This window comes from Engystomops pustulosus, chromosome 7, assembly GCF_040894005.1.
Source record: "Engystomops pustulosus chromosome 7, aEngPut4.maternal, whole genome shotgun sequence".
Classification (NCBI taxonomy): Eukaryota; Metazoa; Chordata; class Amphibia; order Anura; family Leptodactylidae; genus Engystomops; species Engystomops pustulosus.
The window spans coordinates 154,239,860-154,260,229 of NC_092417.1; the positions used below are offsets into that span (position 1 = coordinate 154,239,860).

General features: G+C 41.7%; 1 protein-coding gene across 4 annotated transcripts; it reads left to right on the forward strand.

The window, feature by feature from the left end:
* Positions 1 to 210: 210 nt before the first annotated feature.
* LOC140071091 (uncharacterized) lies at positions 211 to 14,683 on the forward strand. Of its 4 annotated transcripts, XR_011849039.1 has the most exons (5): positions 936 to 1,105; positions 2,733 to 3,421; positions 6,649 to 6,957; positions 10,049 to 10,620; positions 14,033 to 14,683. XR_011849039.1 is itself a non-coding variant. In XM_072118378.1 (4 exons), exons 2-4 carry the CDS (start codon positions 2,737 to 2,739, stop codon positions 10,312 to 10,314), a joined length of 1,260 nt encoding a protein of 419 aa, XP_071974479.1. In that variant the 5' UTR covers positions 211 to 294; positions 2,733 to 2,736; the 3' UTR covers positions 10,315 to 13,137. The 4 variants fall into 4 exon arrangements, 3 of the variants coding, with proteins under 3 accessions (XP_071974479.1, XP_071974476.1, XP_071974477.1); XM_072118378.1 differs by lacking the exons at positions 936 to 1,105; positions 14,033 to 14,683 and adding an exon at positions 211 to 294 and having other exon boundaries at positions 10,049 to 13,137; XM_072118375.1 differs by lacking the exon at positions 14,033 to 14,683 and having other exon boundaries at positions 10,049 to 13,137.
* The last annotated feature ends 5,687 nt before the right edge of the window (positions 14,684 to 20,370 follow it).

Below are 20,370 nucleotides of genomic sequence, written 5' to 3' on the forward strand. Positions count from 1 at the left end.
CTAGGGGGGAGATTTTCATAGCTTGTGCCATGAAACATAAAGTGTAAGCTACATGCACAAGCATGTTGTTTCCGTCCATGTCCTATCAGTTTTTTTCCTTGATTTTTCCCATTAGTTTCAATGGACCTGTCTGTATTTTTTCACAGATCCATTTGGAGTCTGTAGAACGCAGGTCCTATTTCTTCCTGTGTTTGTGGCTCAGGGTTCCCCATAAAAGTCTATGGAAACGTGAAACGCGTGGCTGCCGTGCGGATGTCATCCAGTTGCCGTCCGTATTTGTGGATCAGTTTCTAGGTAATCAAGTGACCATTCCTGACGTTGGGACAAGCTACTGACATTTTCCAGCCTGAATTTTTTATTTTATGCAAAAATGGATGACGTTCAGGTGACACATGGACCATTTTTTGCCGCCATACAGCTTGGCATCAGATTACACACAACTTTGGCTACAGATAAAACATCTGAACCCCACACGGCGTTTTTCTGACAAGTGGGCAGGGCTTATTGGGATTAAACGTGACATTCGTTGTCCAATACAGTCTTTAGAATTTACTATTTTCTTTCTAGTTACTGTATATTGCCCCATTTTAGCCCTAATTGGCCAATGCACTATTAGTTTGGCATACAGCAGTTACTATTGTAAGTGGATAGTGAATAAAGCACCAAGGGGTAAAAAAATAACCGCACTTTGTGAACCAACCCTTATGGTGACTATAATTATCAGCCATGAGTGAGGCAGAGGCTGCTATACAATGGTGTACCCCCGGGTGTGTATGGCGGGGTACTACTCAGTCATGCTATCTGTCTGCCCCTTTGTGACTATTCCCTGTAATCAGCAGAATGTGTGAGGTAGTCATTATCCCGGGCGGGATGGCACAATGTGGACGGCCGCTGATTGGCTGGCGGTGATGTCATCTCATGTGGAGGGGGAGGGGCTTGCGGCTCGGCACTCAGTGTCACCCTGTGCACACAGCAGATGCACGCGCCGGCACGGGGCGCACACAAAGGAGCGGGGCACCCGGGCACATGAGGGCGCTGCAGCGCGGGGGAGCTGCTGACAGAGGTACGAGGGCTGCCCGGCAACTCACATCCATCCGACTACATGGTATATATCTATAGTACTCCCTGCACAGCAGTGTATATAATACTGCTATATGTATATCACATCTTTATACTTGTGCAGTGTATACAATACATCTATATACTATGTGTGCTACATGTTATATACCCATAGCATCCCTGTGCAGTGCACCAGTATATTACTTCTATATACTACATGTTGTGTATATATATATATAATATCATTCCTGTATAAAAGTGTATATAATACATGTAAATACTATATGTGCTACATGTTATATATCCATAGCATCCCTGTGCAGTGCACCAGTGTATGTATTACTTATATATACTACATGTTGTATGGATGTATATATATATATATATATATATATATATATATATATTCAGTGTCTATAAGTACTACATGTGTATATAATCGTCTATGTACAGTGCTTCATTGTCTATACTACATTGCTATATGTTATGTAGCATCTCTGCAACAATTTTATTTACTACATCTATAGACTACATAGATACTATATAGAGCACCAGTATATTACACACATATATACACACACTGTGTTGTATACTTATAGCGTCCCTGTACAGAAGTGTATATACTATATGTGCTAAATGTTATATATGAATACCATCCTTGTGCAGCAGTGTATATAACACATCTGTATGTTAAATAGCATCCCTGTAAAGTGCCACTACATGTGCTACATGGTAAATCTATATATAGAATCTCTGTGCAGCTATTTTATTTACTACATTTCTAGACTATTTGTTCTATATGACTGATTTGGCAAGCTCTGTGCAGCGCCGCAGAATCTGTTGGCCCTATATAAATGAAGGAATTGTTATTATATAATATTTATAGTATCCATTTAGAGTGCACCAGTATATTACATCTATATACTATATGTGCTGTTGTTATATACTTACAGTATAGCATCCCTTTGCAGCATTGTCTGTAATACATTAATATGTGCTACATTTTATATATCTATAGTATACAACAGTGTCTATAACACATCTATAATTGTATGTGTATATATTGCATCTATACTGCATGTGCTACATTATGTATTTCTATAGCATCCAAGTGCAGAAGTGTATGTAATACATCTATATACTATATGTGCTACAAGTTATGTACGTACAGCATCCAGTGCAGCAGTGTATATACCGTATGTGCTACATGCTGTATATCTATACTATCCCGCATCTCTAATGCACGTATGTTTTGCATGTGTATTGATAGGTGTAGGTGTGTATAGGTGGCGCCTATGTCTGTATACATTGTACGGTTTGCAGATTGATGGAAAACCTGCATTATGTGAAGGTGATCTGTACAGATTAGATGGAGCTCACGTTTGGGAGCAGAGACATCTACCGCAGAGCCGCAAATGAGAAGGAGAGGGAAGGACATAGACAGTGAAGAGCGGTGCACTACATTTATACCGTATTTCCATGCACGCTGGGGGGATGTCTGCAGGTTTGGCGGTAGATCACACAGGCGGCTTGTGCTGTCTTGTGGATATGAACAAAGCATCGTTTTCTCCGGACAGATCTGAAAAGCGGGTTACAAAATGTATATAAATGGGAGACGTCATTGCTACATGATATCGTCTATAATTCTTTTATTTTTTTTCTTCTCTCATCAGCATCATGCCCCCTGTGCCTCTAGAAGATCGTCCGGTCCCCCTGCCTCGCCCCCGTTCCCTTCCATTACGTACCACTCCACATAATACAAGAATGGCCCCCGAGGTCCGGGGTCTGCAGCCAGGACACAGGGCACCGTCCCACGCTGACCTCACGTTACCGGGACTGTTACCCCAGCTCCAACCTCCCCGCTGGCCACGTGAACCTTGTTCTCGTCGAAGGGGTTCACCACCGTCACCTTCCGCTCGATCACCTTCATGTTTCCGCTGGGCTCTCCACCCTCTAAAATGTGGCTGCCGGGGCTGTTGGCGTCTGCTTCGCCCTCCGAGAAAGTCTGTGGGTTCGTCTTGCAGCTGTGACCCTATTGTGACGTTTGACCCACAATTTGTGGGGAGTTCAAGGGTCAGCTATGACGAGGATGATGATTATAGTGTACGGGCTATCTGGCCGGATGAGCTGGCACGGAAAATTATGTCTCGGACACGTGGAGGGATGCTTGGAGGAACACCCTTGTTACTGGACTGTAGAGGCTTAGAGGGATTGGAGGTAGAGGACCCCATGCCACCTCACTCTCCTCCACCCCCATCCACACCACCACCAATGTCTCCAGTTGGTACAAATAGAAGACTTCAAAGTTTATACCTACTTCTGGAGCCCTTGAGTGAAAAAGAAAACTCTGCAGGAGTAAGAGGTAATTTTATATTGTGTTATTGCCTGTGGGTCTTAAAGGGAACCTGTCACCAGCCAACACGCTTTTAAACCACATATAGTACCTTACGTGGCTGTTTTCCTTGTTGCTCCTGGCCATGTCTTTGTAAGTTTCCAATGCTGCTGCAGCCCGAAAAATGAATTTACATTCTAGTTCAGCATGCAGACAAGGGGGTGGGGTTTTCATCATGGCAGTCAAGCAGGCACTCCCTGTCATGGCCACCTTGTCGCCTAACTACGTCTAATTATCTCTCTGTACAGGCATTGGTCCCTGCCTTCTGGCTCCTCTTCCACTCCCCCTTTGGCCAGTGTCTTCTTCGAATTCCTGCGCATGCGCCGTGCATACGCAGCTTTTCTTCTATTGTCAGCATCATGTAAAGTGAGCACGTGCGGGAATTCAAACGCAACACTGGCAGGGAAAACGGCCATATAAGGTACTTTTTATGGTTTACAAGCGTGGGGGGCTGGTGACAGGATTCCATTTAAAGGGACTCTGTTACTAGATTGTACCCTCTCAGGAAGAGTACAATATATCTTTTCTAGAATTCCCTTTTTTTTATGTGAAATCTCTCCCGCTTACCTAAAATAAAAGTCTCCAAAATCAAGGGAAAATTAACTGAGAAGAATAATTTTTTTGTCTGAGATGAGTCACTTTTAGAGGCTGGAGAGGATAGTCAATTTTATTGCCTCTATCTCCAGTTCTAAAGTATCTAGAAACAAGATTTTGGTGTCATATGAACGATTAGAATCTCACCTTCAGCTCACATCAGGCTTGAGCTACAGAATGAGAGATAAAGGAGGACATTTGGAAATGCGAGCTGAAAATAAAGATCCATTTCTCTCCTTTTATCCTTTTATCTTTTACAGTCGATATACTCTGGTTCTATAGATCACAGAGGCAGAAGCCTAATGAGGTCTAAAATATTAGATTTGTATCTTTAATCTGGCAAAAGCATGGTTCTAGGTAATATGGAACTGAACTGACACCCCCCTTTAGTCTCTAAAGTGACTTATTTGAGGGAAATATGACTCTTCTCTGCTAATTTTCTCATGAATTTGGAAGCATTTTGTTTTATAGGTAAACTGGTGTCATAAAAGACAATTAGAGAAAATCTGTTTCTTAAACTGATGGGACTATAACTTTAATGGGGTAAAATCTGGTGACCCCTTTAAGGCTTATGTACACATAAAGAATAGTCACATGAACCCACCAGTTTTGGCAGGACAGGGGAACCATCTTATCAGTCATCAGTACATTGTTTGACATTGTGAACTAATAATTGTTAATACGATTATTTGATGACATAAAGTTTTGGAAATTCTATTTTTTTTTTTTGTCCGATCCTTAGTCTTCAAATGAATAAAGAAAATGATGGAGAATCCCAACAAGTTCATTAAACTTTAGATCAAAACTAAAAGTCTAATGATAGATTTGCAATAAATTTTCTATTTCACTTAGGTCTATGAGGTAATGGGGATTTCAGGGGAAAGGAAGCTAAGAGACAACAATGTATTAGTAATGAATTCGGAAGAAGACGGGTGGATCACAATGATGAAATTGGGCTGATTAATAGATCAATGTACATGTGTAATAGAATGGTGACTAATATATATACTCATAGATAACAGGTGACATAATGTACCGTCCAAGCAGAAACTTGTCAGCCGGAGACATTGTATACAGTGACACCTGACTGTAATCCAATGACCTCATGTAACAAGTCATAAACAGGAAGGAACGATCAGTCTGACACATTATAGGCATATGTCTCAATGGGGACCCATAGGCACTGTACTTATGTCACTGACTAATCCCTGCACGATCATACAAAAAGGCAAGAGTATTCATGAATCGTAAAGGAAATCTACCACCAGGATGAAAGATTGTAAACCAAGCACACTGACATACTGGTGTGTGCCCCCTCTGGCTGGATCTGCGCTTCTTATGCCCTGGTTTTTAAGAAAAAAAAAGGCTTTTAAAAATTTGCTAATGAGCCTAAAGGGCTCCAGGCTCCATTAAAACCTATGGAGACCAGAGCCCCTCAGGCTCATTTGCACAATTTTAAAATCCTTATTTTTTGTAAAAACCTGAGAATAAGAACCTAAAAGAAGAGCAGATCCTGCTAGTGGGGGCACACATCAGTATGTCAGTGTGATTGGTGTACAATCCTTCATCCTGCTGATACAAAAAAACGAAACCTTATCATGGTTAATCTTGCAGTTTCTGTCATCAAAAATAAAACGTCAAATATAATAAAATCTCCGTGGACCCCTTTAGAGCTTGTTCTCCCTATTAGAACCAGTTCAATCTGAGTCGTCAGCAGATTTTTTTTTTTTTACTTCCCATTAGTGGAATTAGACCAGAACGCCTAAAGTTCCAAAACAATTTCTGCAGTGGGACCCTAGCATTATAGTCATTGTGGTCACTTAGGCTGAGCTGACTTCAGGTAAGCGCTCTTAGACATTGGTGTTGATTTTCGGCTTCAGTTGCGGATCCGTTGTCTCCGTTTTTTCCATTTTGTCTCTGTGATGCATCCGTTTTGTCTGCATGTTCACAAAAAAAACCTGAAGATCACTGAAGAGGTTTTTCAGCCTCATCAGGAAATAAAAACGGATGTTTCATCCAATTTCTTTCGCGGACCCATAGACTTCTATTGTCTTCCGTGATCAGAATCCGTGGAAAAAAATAGGATGCGTTTCATAATATTTTTTTTCCACGGACAACGGATCAGTGAAAATACAAGTCAGTGGGAAAACACCCATAGAAATCAACGGTTTAGTAAGGCATCCATGGAAATCACAGAATCAGGGACGTGAAAAATAACGCCAAAGTGCAAGAGCCCTATTATAAGCAAAATTAATGAGACTAAAGGGTTGTGGCTATTGGCAGTGGCAGACTTCCCTATGCACATGCAGACTCAGTTGAGTGGTGCATGTATTTGGCTTTAGAAGAGGGTATACGGCTGCTGTCAGTTTTGGTAGCAATGTTTTTTTTTTCTAGATACGGACAATCCTAATTTCCCTTGACATTTCCTTAGTCGTTTGAGTGATTAGGGAAAAGCGGATTAGATGGTGGTTGGGTTTGGCTGATGCATATCTCATAGATAAATGAATCCTCCTAATGTTTATATAAATATAACCAATTCTAAAATGCTCTAGAATTTTAGGGTTCATACGGTAATCTTCTGACACCTTGTCATGTACTTGCAGCTTTAGCTGACCCCCCTGCTGATGACTGCGTTATACCGCCAGAAGTGACTCCTGCTCTACCATTGTCTCCTGACGTAGAAAAAGCTGAATTGAGCCCCATCTTGCCTTTCCTCTTCCTGGGCAACGAGAAAGACGCCCAAGACCTGGGCCGGATGGTAACTCTAAATATAGGCCATGTCCTAAACGTCACCACCCACCTGCCTCTCTACCATGCCGAATCCGGAGCCTTGCGTTACAAGAGATTGCCAGCCACCGATAATAGTAAGCAGGACCTCCGCCAGTACTTTGAGGAGGCCTTCGAATTCATCGGTAAGTAAGAATCCTCTAAGCCCAACCTATCATAAAGTCTAAACCCCCTCCCTCCAATCCCAAAATTTAACACCTTCTATGAAACACAATGGGGCACATTTACTTACCTGGTCCAGTCGCGATCCCGCGGCAAGTTGTCCGATGAGGATTCGGGTCACTAAGGTTGTGCGCCCGATATCCAGCAGATGTCACTGCTGCGCCTAGGTCCGCCAGAGTTCACCTTCTTCTTCCTGTTGCATGTGAGTGCTTGATCTTGCGACACAAAGACACAAATCGTTTTTTAAATTCCGCGGTTCTTCCAAATCTGTCGGGTTGTCCGGCCACGGCCACGCCCCCCGATTTCTGTCGCTTGAAAGCCGGCGCCGATGCGCCACAATCCGATCGCGTGCGCCAAAAACCCAGGGTAATTAGGCGCAAAACGGAAATATTCGGGAAACCTGACGTAAGCGCGGCGTTCGGACCCTTAGTAAATGAGCCCCAATCTTGTTTTGATATCTGAAATTTTATTTCCTTTTTTTTTTTTTTAGCTTTCTAAGCCGATTTCCTCTTATTTAATCAATTTACGTCAAACTATCCCCAAGGCTATGATCATACACGCTACTACTGTCTATTAAAAGCTCAGCAAGAATACCAGCCAATGACATGGCATGTGTGCCCTGAGGTCGAGAACCTAAGTATCAGACCTCTCCTTAGTACAGTTTTTATGAATGGGGTTTCTTAGAAATACAGAAATGTGATCCTAGAACAAAAATGTGTTGATATAACAAAGAAATCATAAATGTTAAATCCCTTGTCGCTTCGGTGCTCCTCTCTGCAGTGCCCTTACACCCTTGTGATCACTGCAGATAATAATTGGACTCAGCAGTCTCATCCACCAGTGAGGCCAGTTATTGGCTTCAGTGGTCACATGGACTGACGGCCATGACACTACTGTAGAATAATTCAAAGTCCCCATCTCTATATAGGGCATAAAAAAGATTTATTCCAGAATCTGAACCTGTTCTATAGCCACAAATGGTGTTTTTGGATGGTTGGGCACACCCTTAAAGCCATAGACCGTGTTAGGTAGCTGCCCTGGAGAGCTGTACATCTATACCTTTGTGTAAGTTGCTAGTAGTGACGGGACTGTAAAGCCTAAGTTATAATGTAGCTCTTGCAGGTGCTCTGGTCTTTCATCCTGAAGAGCTTTCTGCTCTCTGTACTGTGCTGCTCCCCATGCCCTCCCCCTGCTACCAGTAGGAGGTGTATCAGGATTTTGGTTTGATGCTTACAGCAGTCACTCAGAGTGGAGGGGAGGGGCAGTGTAACAATTCATTGCAAATAGCAGAAAGCTCTTCAGGCTGAAAGACTGAGCACTTGCAGAAGTTGCAGAATTAGGCCCCTTTCACACGTGTGTTTTTCAAGCGTGAGTTCTGCACATACTTTTGATGTTCCAAACTCGCATTGCACTCTGTCTCATTGTTTTCAATGGGCTTGTACTTATTAGCATTTTACTTTTGCATTTCACATGCGTTTTTCATGCCCCATTCTAGTCTATGGAGACGCATCAAATACACATTGCACTTGCGAGCATTTTAAATGCAGGGGTTGGTAGGTGATGTAAAAAAAAAAAAAAAAAGTGGCATACGGGTACCAATGAAAGAATCCTGTGATTTAAAACATGCGCATAAAAATGCACCGAAAACGCAGTAAAAACGCTTCTGACTCCTAGCAAAAACTGACCAAAAACACATGCAAAAATGTCAGGTTTTTCACTCATTGCACTCTGACATGATCTGTAACGCAAGTAGGAAAGGGGCCTTAAAAGTTCACTTTTCACAGTTCTGCTGCTACTTACTAAACATACAAAAGTACAATTAGACAGCTGTCCAGAACCTATACCCAGCACTATATGCAGTTTACTATGGGCAAAATGGTAGTGACAAATTTCCTTTAAATGGTGTTGTCCCAGCAATTCTTGTTTATAATTGTTGTTATAATGTTATAAACTTCTGATTGTGGGGACCCCATGAGATCATAAGAACATGGTAAAGTTTCTTATAGCGAGAGTGGGAACCTTGGTGGGGGTCTCAGGATGTGGATCAACACAATAGGATTATGAATAGGGGGGGGGGGGAAATAAGTGTAACCCCTTTAAGCTTGCATAAACACTAAATATGAATACTCCTTACTCATTAAATATTGAATAATCTCCATTTGACAAATCAAATTTTTGCCTCCCTCCCCAGAAGATTCTTCATTCTGGTCCAAGGAGACATAAAGACCATCAGGATTTTCCATACCAAAATCCACAATCAAATCCTTATGGGTTTGTGTCTCGCAATTCAACTTGCGCCAAATCTGCAGCAGAATATTAAAATCCTCCGTTTCCGTGTACATAAGATATTGCGGTACATTTACTTGCCCGTCCTTGGCGCGTTCCCTGATGTGCATTGTCTGTGTATAATGCATTGTGCCGCAATACACTAAGATCGTGCGCCCGATATCCTGCATGTGTCGCTTCCCCGTTCAGGTCCGCCGGAGTTCCCCACCTTCTTCCCAGTGCATGTGCATTGGATGCAACATAATATGAGTTCCTGAGTTCAGTCCGAATCCGTCTGATCATCTCCAACGGTCTGCCCCCCCCCCCCATATTTCTGTTGAATGAAAGACTGTGCCGCTGCGCCTTCTAAATACCTGTCAAAGCAGCGCAAATCCCCAAAACCTCAGGAAGTCTGGCAGAAATGCGATCCGGGAACCCTTAGTAAATAGTGTAGATTTGAAGGGTACTGTAGTAGGCTGCATTCACACGATGTATCGTGCTGCTCACCCCCGCCCCTCTCCATAGCTTAACATAGCCCGGTGCCGTATTCCGTCGAAAGATAGGACATGTCCCCCATACATTCGTGTGAATGTAGCCGTACACTGATACATTTTGGGGGAGAAAACTGGACCATGTGTGTAGGCATTATGGGGGAGATTTATCATGAGTCTCTTAGAGCAGAGCTGTTGTAGTTGTAAAATCTCCCTCTATATGCCCAATATTTATGTGTTAACCATAAATTAGATTGCTGGTATATGACCCTTATTCTTGCATTTTTCTTCATTCTAGAAGAGGCACAACAGGGAGGTAAAGGAGTTCTCATCCACTGCCAGGCGGGGGTCTCTCGTTCTGCCACGGTGGTCATTGCCTACCTAATGAAGCACACACTCATGACTGTCGGAGATGCCTACAAGTTTGTTAAAGGGAAGCGTCCAATAATCTCCCCCAATCTGAATTTCATGGGGCAACTCCTGGAGTTTGAATCAGACCTAAACGCAGGCATCACGCCAAGAATCCTCGTACCCCGATTGAGGGGGGTCGAGAGTGATGTGTGATGAGGACAAAAAAAAAAAAATTTGAGGATGGAAGAAGCCAATTTTGATGTTGCACAGCAAGACGTGATTAGACAAGCAGCAAATCCTTCCAAATTAGATCATTATTGAAATGCAGCGTCAGGATCCACCAGGCAAATCGCTTCTGCGTCCACAGAAAATGCCGCTTCAGGCCTCAATAGACTCACTGTTCACTCATAGTAAAATCTGCAACCGCAGTCTCCAAAACCCTAAGGACCTCTGATCTCTCCTTCCCTAATTTGTGCAGCCTCAGTCGTATTAGGTGACGCCATAATTGAGGCTGTTGAGGTATTTATTTGATGTTTTGTATGTTAAGGGTTTTATTTTGTGCGTGAGAAATGGAAAATAAGCTTTAGAAGTAAAGGATGGATAGAAGTGGATGTAATGTAAGGGAATCTGTCACCGTTATCATGTCTGATCTAACATTATGGTATCGATGCAAATGATCAATGAGTGATTGAGATTTTCTATACGTGTGGGTATAGATCTGTCAATCACTGGAAGGATCTCCCCTGTGACTAGATGACGGCTTCTAATCCTAGAAAGAGCAAGTGTATGCAGAAAAGATAAATTAAAATTAAGTTCTATAACATGCTGCCTGCAGAATGGACACTATGTACATAATCTTCTCAGCTCCTCCTGCTCTACAACATGCTACCTTCAGCTAGGACACTATGTACAATCTGCTCTGCTCCTTCTGCTCTTTAAAATGCTGTCTGCAGATAGGACAATATGTACAATCTATTTAGTCCCTCTTGCTCTATAACATGCTGCCTTCAGATAGAACACTATGTACAATCTGCTCAGATCCACCTGCTCAATAACATGCTGCCTTCAGACAGGACTGTATGTACAATCTGCTCTACTCCTCCTGCTCTATAACATGCTGCCTGCAGATTGTACATAGTGTCCTATCTGCTCAGCTCCTCCTGCTCTATAACATTCCACCCCCAGATAGGTCTGCATTTTCATAGTTAGACCCCTAATCTGAGAATTTAGCTGGTATTTATTTAAGTAAGTTAAGTTACTGTATACAGGTGTCTTCCATACACAATGACTTACTAATCTGTTCAGTCCCTTCTGCTCTATAACATGATGCCAGTAGATTAGACTGTACTTTTACTATGGTGACAGATTCTCTTGCCTTCAAGCCATGACTTTACTCTAGATTGGAGCCCCATAGTGGTAGCATCAGGACATGTTATGTCATTGTAAACCCTTTTGTTTGTAGCATTTAGATTATGTTTGATATATCTACCTATAGCAATGTGTTCTCCATTATAACCTTTTCTCCTTAAGTGCCAGACAGCCTAAAAATTTTTTTTTTACTGTACAGAATAAAGAACAGCTTCTTATAATAGTAATGGGGGTCCTACAGCAGTTATGACCCTGAAAGGCAGCCGAGATCTGGCCTCCTATTTAAAGGGGAAGTATAGCATCTCTCTCTGTCTCTCCATTTCCTACCAAGCACACTGCCATACATGGTATAGAGCTTGTGCTTGGTATTACAGTTCGGGCTCATTCACTTGAAAGAGACTTGAGTTACACACGTGATGAATCCCATGATGGGGAATAGTTGGCCATGGGAGCAAAGTAACCACTTCTGATAATTTTTGGAAACCCACCAAAAAAAAGTGTGAAGTGGAGAGAATAATATGACTGAGAAGACCTTTTAATCTAGTAGACACAGCTACCCCAAGTGCTAGAATGGTCCGTAAAGGGGTTTTCCAGGTTCACAATATTAGGACTAAGGACCTCATTAATATCTTGAATGTGGAAAAACCCTTTAACTCTGTAGTGCTCGCTACCAATTTCAATGCGTGAATCATAAATTAATATACATATAAAACTGTATGAATATGCAAATATAGACACTGTGCAGTGCTCCAAACTTCTTCCCCTCTGAGGGTAGAGGGGTTTTGGAAGGCCATGAGCATTTTTTAGCATTGGAGACCTCCCATTTAGCACTTGTGGTAGCATTAGTTTTTCTTGTGTCGTCAAGAAAATGTGGCCAAACAAATCGTCAGGTTTCTAGAGGTTTGTGGACAAACAAATTGCCAGGTTTTGGCAATTTTTGGGGGTCATAACTGCTGACTGAAACTCTTAAAGAAAGGTGAAGCGCCCCTGCCATCCATGCATGCCAGCCATTTTGAGTGCTGCGCCAAAGTTTAAGGGGTTGACACACTTTCAGCAAATAATTTATACGAAAAGTTCTACAATTTTCCAATATACTTTCTGTATCAATTCATCAAGGGTTTCAAGGTCTCTGCTTGCAGACATTCAACAGGAAGCTTCATTGTTTACTTCCTGTTGATAGAAACCAGTCCCTGGCCATGTGATGTCATGGATTCGTTATACACCTGGTCATGTGATGTCACACAGGTGCACTGCTCGTTATATCCCTGATCATGTGATATCACACAGGTGCACAGCTCGTTATATCCCTGATCATGTGATATCACACAGGTGCACAGCTCGTTATATCCTTGATCATGTGATGTCACACAGGTACACGGCTTGTTATACCCCTGGTCATGTGATATCACACAGGTGCACGGCTCGTTATATCCCTGGTCATATGCTGTCACACAGTAGCACGGCTCTATATACCCCTGGTCAAGTGATGTAACATAGGTGCGAGGCTCATTATAACACACAGCTCTGATATAAAGAGCTGTGCACCTGTATGACATCACATGGCCAAGGGCCGGTTTCCATCCACAGGAAGTAAATAATGAAGCTTCCTATAGAAGGACAGCAAGCAGAGATCTAGAAAACTGCAAGGAATTGATGTCGAAAGTATATCGGAAAATTGTAAAACTTTTCATCACACATTATCAATTTGTTGAAAGTGGACATACCCTTTAAAGGGAACCTACCACCACGAATCTACCTATAAAGGTAGATCGGGTGGTAGGTGGATGTATGGGACGTGAGGATAGCCCTTTTTAGAGCTAATCCTCACGTCCCCGCTAGCATACCATAAACTTTATTGCCCTAATATGTTAATTTAATTAAGCGGCTACCGGGGCGTGGAGTAGCCGGACACGAGGCTACACGGCGCGGCTACTCCACGCCCCAGTAGCTGCTTTCCCCCGCCTACCCTGTGATCTTCGGCGCGCAGCTCCTGGCAGCTGCGCGCCCTCGTCCGAGAAGCCGGAGTTCTGCGCATGCGCAGTAACTCCGGCCAAGATGCGCGATCTCGGGAACGAGGCCGGAGTTACTGCGCATGCGCAGAACTCCGGCTTCTCGGACGAGGGCGCGCAGCTGCCAGGAGCTGCGCGCCGAAGATCACAGGGTAGGCGGGGGAAAGCAGCTACTGGGGCGTGGAGTAGCCGCGCCGTGTAGCCTCGTGTCCGGCTACTCCACGCCCCGGTAGCCGCTTAATTAAATTAACATATTAGGGCAATAAAGTTTATGGTATGCTAGCGGGGACGTGAGGATTAGCTCTAAAAAGGGCTATCCTCACGTCCCATACATCCACCTACCACCCGATCTACCTTTATAGGTAGATTCGTGGTGGTAGGTGCCCTTTAAGAATTGATGCTTGTATTCAGCTATTCGCTTAGAATTTTTGGGATATTTTGGGTTGGCTTGTTTACAACTATTTGCATAGAAGATGGCCGCTTTTGATGATAATTTGGGGTGAAAAGGCAGGGATATAGGATTTTTTGCACATATTAATCATGTATTCATCTAGGGTTGGATGTGTCCATTTATATATAATTCATACACTGGAACCCGAAAGAAAGAAATTCCTGCATTGAGGGTGAAGAAGAAGTGGAATGATTACATAACATTAATCTGCCGGATAACAAATGTAATCCCTCTCAGCCGGTGGACAGGGCTTCATCACAAAATGAAAAAGAGAAAAAATAAATAAAAAACGGAACGGCGAATACCAGGGTTTTGTACTTGCAGAAAATGGATAATAACGGACAATATTTTTTAAAGAACGATTTGCAACAAGAATAATGTGCAATAACAACGTGACAGACTTTTTTTTTTCTATGCTATATATTACATTGTGAAAAAATTAGGTATCAGCCTGAGATGTAGCATCATTACCCCGCCCCCCGCCCTCATCCTAGGGGTATTTTCATGCCAACTCCTGCCCATCCCCCAATATCTGTGTCTTAAATCTTCCAAGCGGGAGACTGAATTACCTCGGGCATTAAATCCCCCTATTTACACTGTGAAACTGGGCATCCTCCAAACGGAGGGAGTAGCAACAAGATGCCCACCATCCCTTTTACCCTCCTCATTGCTCCCTATATTTTATCTGGGGAACGAATCTTTATTTATTAAGCTGATCTATTTATTGAAATAAAAATCTTTTTTTTTTTCTTTGTACGGATTTGTCTTGTCGTCAGGTGCGCTAATATTTCTTGTCACAGGCGAGCGGCTCATCGCACGCACACACTTTCTGCATTTCATTATCTCTCCCGTCTTCTTCTGTCAGAATTATGCTAATACACAACATCTTTTCTATTAATTTGTATCTGCAGACGCATGCAAAGCGCCTTCTCTGCATCACGGGCAGATAGAAATTAATACGTTCAGCACATTCGGAGACTATAGACCATCTGCGTTGAACAGTGTAATGTCAGCGTTTGTTCTATTGTATAATCATATCCTTCTTTACAGGTCTGAAAAAAATTCTGAAGAGATTGATCGAGCTGATAAAAAGCACAGGGGTATAGTAAAATATAAATCCTGCATTGTCACTGGTCCACATTATTCATATACAGGCAGTCCAAGGGTTACATACAAGATAGGCTCTGGAGGTTTGTTCTTAAGCTGAATTTGTATGTAAGTCAGAACCGTATATTTTATCATTGTAACCCCAGCCAGAATTTTTTTGGTCTGTGTGACAATTGGATTTTAAAAAAGTTGGATTGTCATAAGAACCAGGATTAACAATAAATCCTAATTGCAGACACCTGTGATAACTGTTATAGTTGATTATTGTAGCCTAAGGCTAAAGTATAAAAATATAACCCACCCAGATAGAAGTGTTGGATAGAAAATCAATGTTACACCAGGGTCGGCACCAGCACTGGGCAAACCCAGGCAAGTGTCGGGGGCCCAGAGCTGCAGAAGGGGGGGGCCCCACATAAGGCTGTACATAAGGAATCCATGGGGGTGAGGATGGCTGTATCTAATGAATCCATAGTAATCAAGGGTTTTTTTTTTATATAAAATAACCATGACGGGGCAGTTTGGGATGATAAACTAGGGAATATTTTAGGGCACAGGAGACTTTTAGTTTCTGAATTTTTAATTCTGCCACGTGAGTTCACTGAAAAGGGGTCACTGAGGCTCTGTCGCCCAGGGACCTACTAAACCTGGAGTTGACCCTGTGTTACACTGCCAAAGGTGTATCCAGATGCTATAGGCCTTGGTGCAATGATTCAGCTCCACCAATCCCCTCAAAGAATAATGATGATTATAATTACCAACCAAATATTAAAAAAAGCCCCCAATCGGCAATGAATAATTAATAAAAAAAATAATTCAGGAATAGCCCCTCCCCCCATCCTGATGCAAGCAGCCCATAAATGAAAGGATGGCTTGACTCACTAACACTACAGATGCTGTGAGTTGTCTCACACACTAGAAGGTTAGTCATGGACTACATACAGAGGTCATATGGAATGATTCAACTTCATGATGATAGGTCTTGGACATGGATCATCGCTGCAAAATTTGCCCTCAGATTTTGATGAATTTTGCTGCTCATCTTGACACTGTGCCAGACGCTTATAATAAAGTGTATCTTGGTTAACCCCACTGTGCTCCTAAATCCTATATATACGCCGAAAAAACTTCCCACACTGCGCTACCACATATATAAAAGGTTATGTTTAGTCACAGAATATAAAATATACATTGTGACCTTTTAAATGCGTTATAATATATACAGTGCAATATCCCATGAATATATTATAAGATATGCTTATTGTATGTATTGGAACCCTTAGGCCTCATGAACACGACCGTAGGTATTTTACGTTCCCTTTTTTACTACTGTAAAACGGCCATAAAAATGGCTGTTTGTTTCCCGTACTCAACCCATAAGCAGTACAGTGAGAAATATGGCAATCATAGATCTCTGTATTTCCCATTAAAGTGAATGGTGACATTTTTAGGATGTAAAACACTGGGCTATAAGAGATATTTAAATATGTGCTATGTGCACATTTTGTACCATTAGTGTTGAGAATTACAGTGGTCATCTCTGCCACCTCCTAAAGCCACATCACTACCAGTCCACCGTTATATTTCCTGCCATTGCCAGCCACCATCTCCTTCATGTGCAGGGGTGCTGTGGATGCAACTGGACTGGAATTTTATCATCCATAGTAGCAATTCCACATTCTATTTGAGGTTTGAATACCATCGGGTTTGTCTATGGGCGACTTGTGGTGTGATCTTTAATACTGGCTTTGATGTGGAGTTAGTAGTGGATTGTAATACAGGTTGTTTGGGCAATAGTCCCGGGCCCAAGCCTTCTAAAGGGCCCATGGCCCCCCCAAACAGTGCACCAAATCTGATACTGAGAAGGACCTTCACCCATGAAATGCTCAAATATCTGTTCCTGCTCTCAAAACACATGTACGCAAGAGCCATTTCAGGACTCTTGAAGGTCCTCCAAAGGTCCTTAAACCACAGATTGAAAGCAGCAGAAGGGATACATTATCCATTCCCCTGATTCTAGTACCAGATGTAGGAAGAGATTCCAGACTTGTATGGGGTATAATATTCATACAGCCCAGGGCCCAGGTCAGTAGTAATTCACCTTGTGTGGAGTGACCCACTTCCCCATATATAGTCACCCCTAGTAGTGATACAAGGGACACCTACAGTTTAGCCATAAGTGCAGCTTATCCTTATTACTGTATCCAGTATTAATTTTTCAATTTCACAGTTACTTTCCCCTCCAGATGCATTAGTCAATTAATCTGTCTTCTATGTGTTGTTGATTCACCTGATGTCCTTTTCTTGGATCACGGCCGGTTAGTACTAACCACACCGCACACTGGGAATGCCAAATCATATTTTTTTAGATTCCCGCTTTCTCATTTCTCTTGCTTATAACATATCCACTTCCAAAATGGACGCACTTGACATCTAGTATATCCAACCACTTGACAGTTGTTACTGACTTGAGATAATCAGTACCCTGACTATTTACTGTTCAGTACAAATTAATTAGTCGATTCAAATAATACAAAAAGGCCCTAATGTTTTCAATGGAAAATATGGTCATCCATTTGATTGACTGAACCCTAATTTGGCCCGGCAGCCATGCTGTAAAATATAGGACATGTCCTATTTTTGGGCGGATTAGTGGTGTGGCCGCTCATCTTTCTATGGAGAAGGGAGGGGTGAGGAGCGGTCGTGTGCCGTGCCCGCGTTCCGACACCGGTGATCAAACAGTCGTGTGCACGTAGCCTTATTTTGCTGTTAGAAGGCATCATGGCCCTATTTGAGGCTTTCTGCTGTCTCTGCTGTGCATTCTGATCCAGAATGTGCGTCCATGTGATGACATCATCAAGCTGCCACGCATCCTGTTCCTGTACGTCGGGCTGCAGAGGGGACGTGGGAAAGCTAGCAGAGGTGAGTTTATTTTTTTAATAGCCATAGTTTAGGAATCATAAAAGGGAAGGGAACACAACATGGGGCCCCTATATAATAATAAATAATGGTTCGACTTACTAGTATTAAATAATTAATAATTATATAAGAACTAATAATGTGGGAGCACTATATGAAACTTTATAATTTGGAGGGGATTATAAACTGTATATACTCGAGAATTTCAGGACAAATATTCAAATATAATAAAAGAACTAAAGTGGCGCAAAGTCCTTAGTAAATGCGCCCCAGTATATATACATACAGCAAATACACACATACATACAGTACCATATATGCTCATGCATTATATACACAGACATACAGCATACATATACATCATATACACACACACATATAGAGCATAAATACATCACATATGCACACATAAACCTTTGTCCACTCATGTGTGACATGTCAAAAAGTTACGACATGTACCCCGAACAGAATAATTCCCAGTATCCCGCTATATAAATTGACCTTTAAAAAAAAATGTTTTTATTGCATGATAAATCCATATGCCGAAAGCTCCCCCTAGTGGGAAACACAAAGTATTCTTCTTAAAGGCAAATTAAAAACAGAAACTGGCCTAGGTTTACTAATAGTTAGAATAGAATTTTTTTTTTGGGGGGGGGGGGAATAAAAAAAATATTTTATAAAAAATATTAGACACTGTCAAAGAACAGAAAAGGAGGAATAAATGAATGTCTCTGTACAACAGCACATTTGGATATATCTGAGCAAATTTTTATCATCCTTTTTTCTAGTAAATAATCCCAATTATCTACCGTAGTTTGCATCGGTTTTCTACCTCCCAGACTCCTGGATTGTTACCGGAATCCCGGAAGAAGAAAATTTAAAAACATTACTTGCATGAATTGCATGAAGTTTTGGAATAACTGTATGACTTGTATGTGGCATCAGATATACTAAACTCCAGGGGCCTAACAAGGAGAGGCTGGACCCTATTGCAGACTTATAATCGGGGCCACCGTTCCTCTTGGAAAAAATATACATATTTGTACACTCACACACATTTATACACCCATATACAGTTCCACACTAATACACACACACACATTTATACACTCATCTTATACACACACATTTAGTATATATATATATATATATATATATATATATTTCATATTATTACACATACAGTACATACACACCATATATACACATGTATACAGTATTAACACATCATTTACACACATACATCATAAACACACATACATACAGTATATACACGCCTTATACATACATAGAGCATATAAACATCACATATCCACAAAGATATAGCGCATATATACACACATATAAAGCATATTAACATCACAAATACATACACACACATATAGCACATACACATTATGTACACACACATGTAGGATATACACATCCATACATTTATACACTCATACACATTTACTTGTATGTATATAATCACTGTCAGGTGATCTTCTTTATCCCGGGCCAGTAGCTGCTGACCACATGAGGGATGTAGACAGCAGGGAGTAAATATGAGAGATTCCTAGTCCTATAATCTCCCAAAAAATTGTCATAAGCTCTTGGCTCAGCTGTGTACTGTGGAAGATGTGGACTATTATGTACAATGTGCATTATAATATGTATATAATGGTGCACATCCTCCATTCTTTAGTGTGTCAGGTTGGATGTCAGGGCCCCCTGACACTGTGGGCCCCATAGCAGCTGCTAATGTTACTACCACTGTAGTTACGCCCCTGCTACACTGTGCACACCAGAATCAATACATTTGGTAGAATTTGTGCTAAAGTTTATACAAGACTATTGATGAACGTGTTACCAATCTCTCACAACTGTACGCCTCAATTCAAATCCCCACATCCAGAATAAAAAGGCAAATTGAAAATTTCAATATGTGTAAAAATGTAAATAAAATCCCAAAAATTGGGCTCACTATGGGACAATTTGGGCTCACTTACACAAAAGGTTTTATTCCACTCTTTCTGTTTTTGGAAGTTGAGTGGGAAAGTGGGTATGCATAACCTGTGAAAACAAAAAATGTCACAAAAATGTTATAATTTCTCTCCAGTAGGGGTCGGTAAAGTAATATCTCAGGACAGACTAAAGAGTTTTCCAAGATTAAAAACATTAACATTATCCAGGATTAATAACATTAACTTTTTTTTTAACACAAACTATAAGTTGGTTGTTTAATTACAAAACTCTATCCTCTCCTCTGGTCGAGCTCAGTTCCTCATGACCATGGTCACCACTGCTACCTACAACTGACCCTAGCCAATACCTGGCCTCAGCAAATGGCTGCAGCTATGACACTATACGCCTAGCATATATACCATGATAGCTCCCAACGAATACCCTCAGCATAGACACATACTGCCTGGAGCC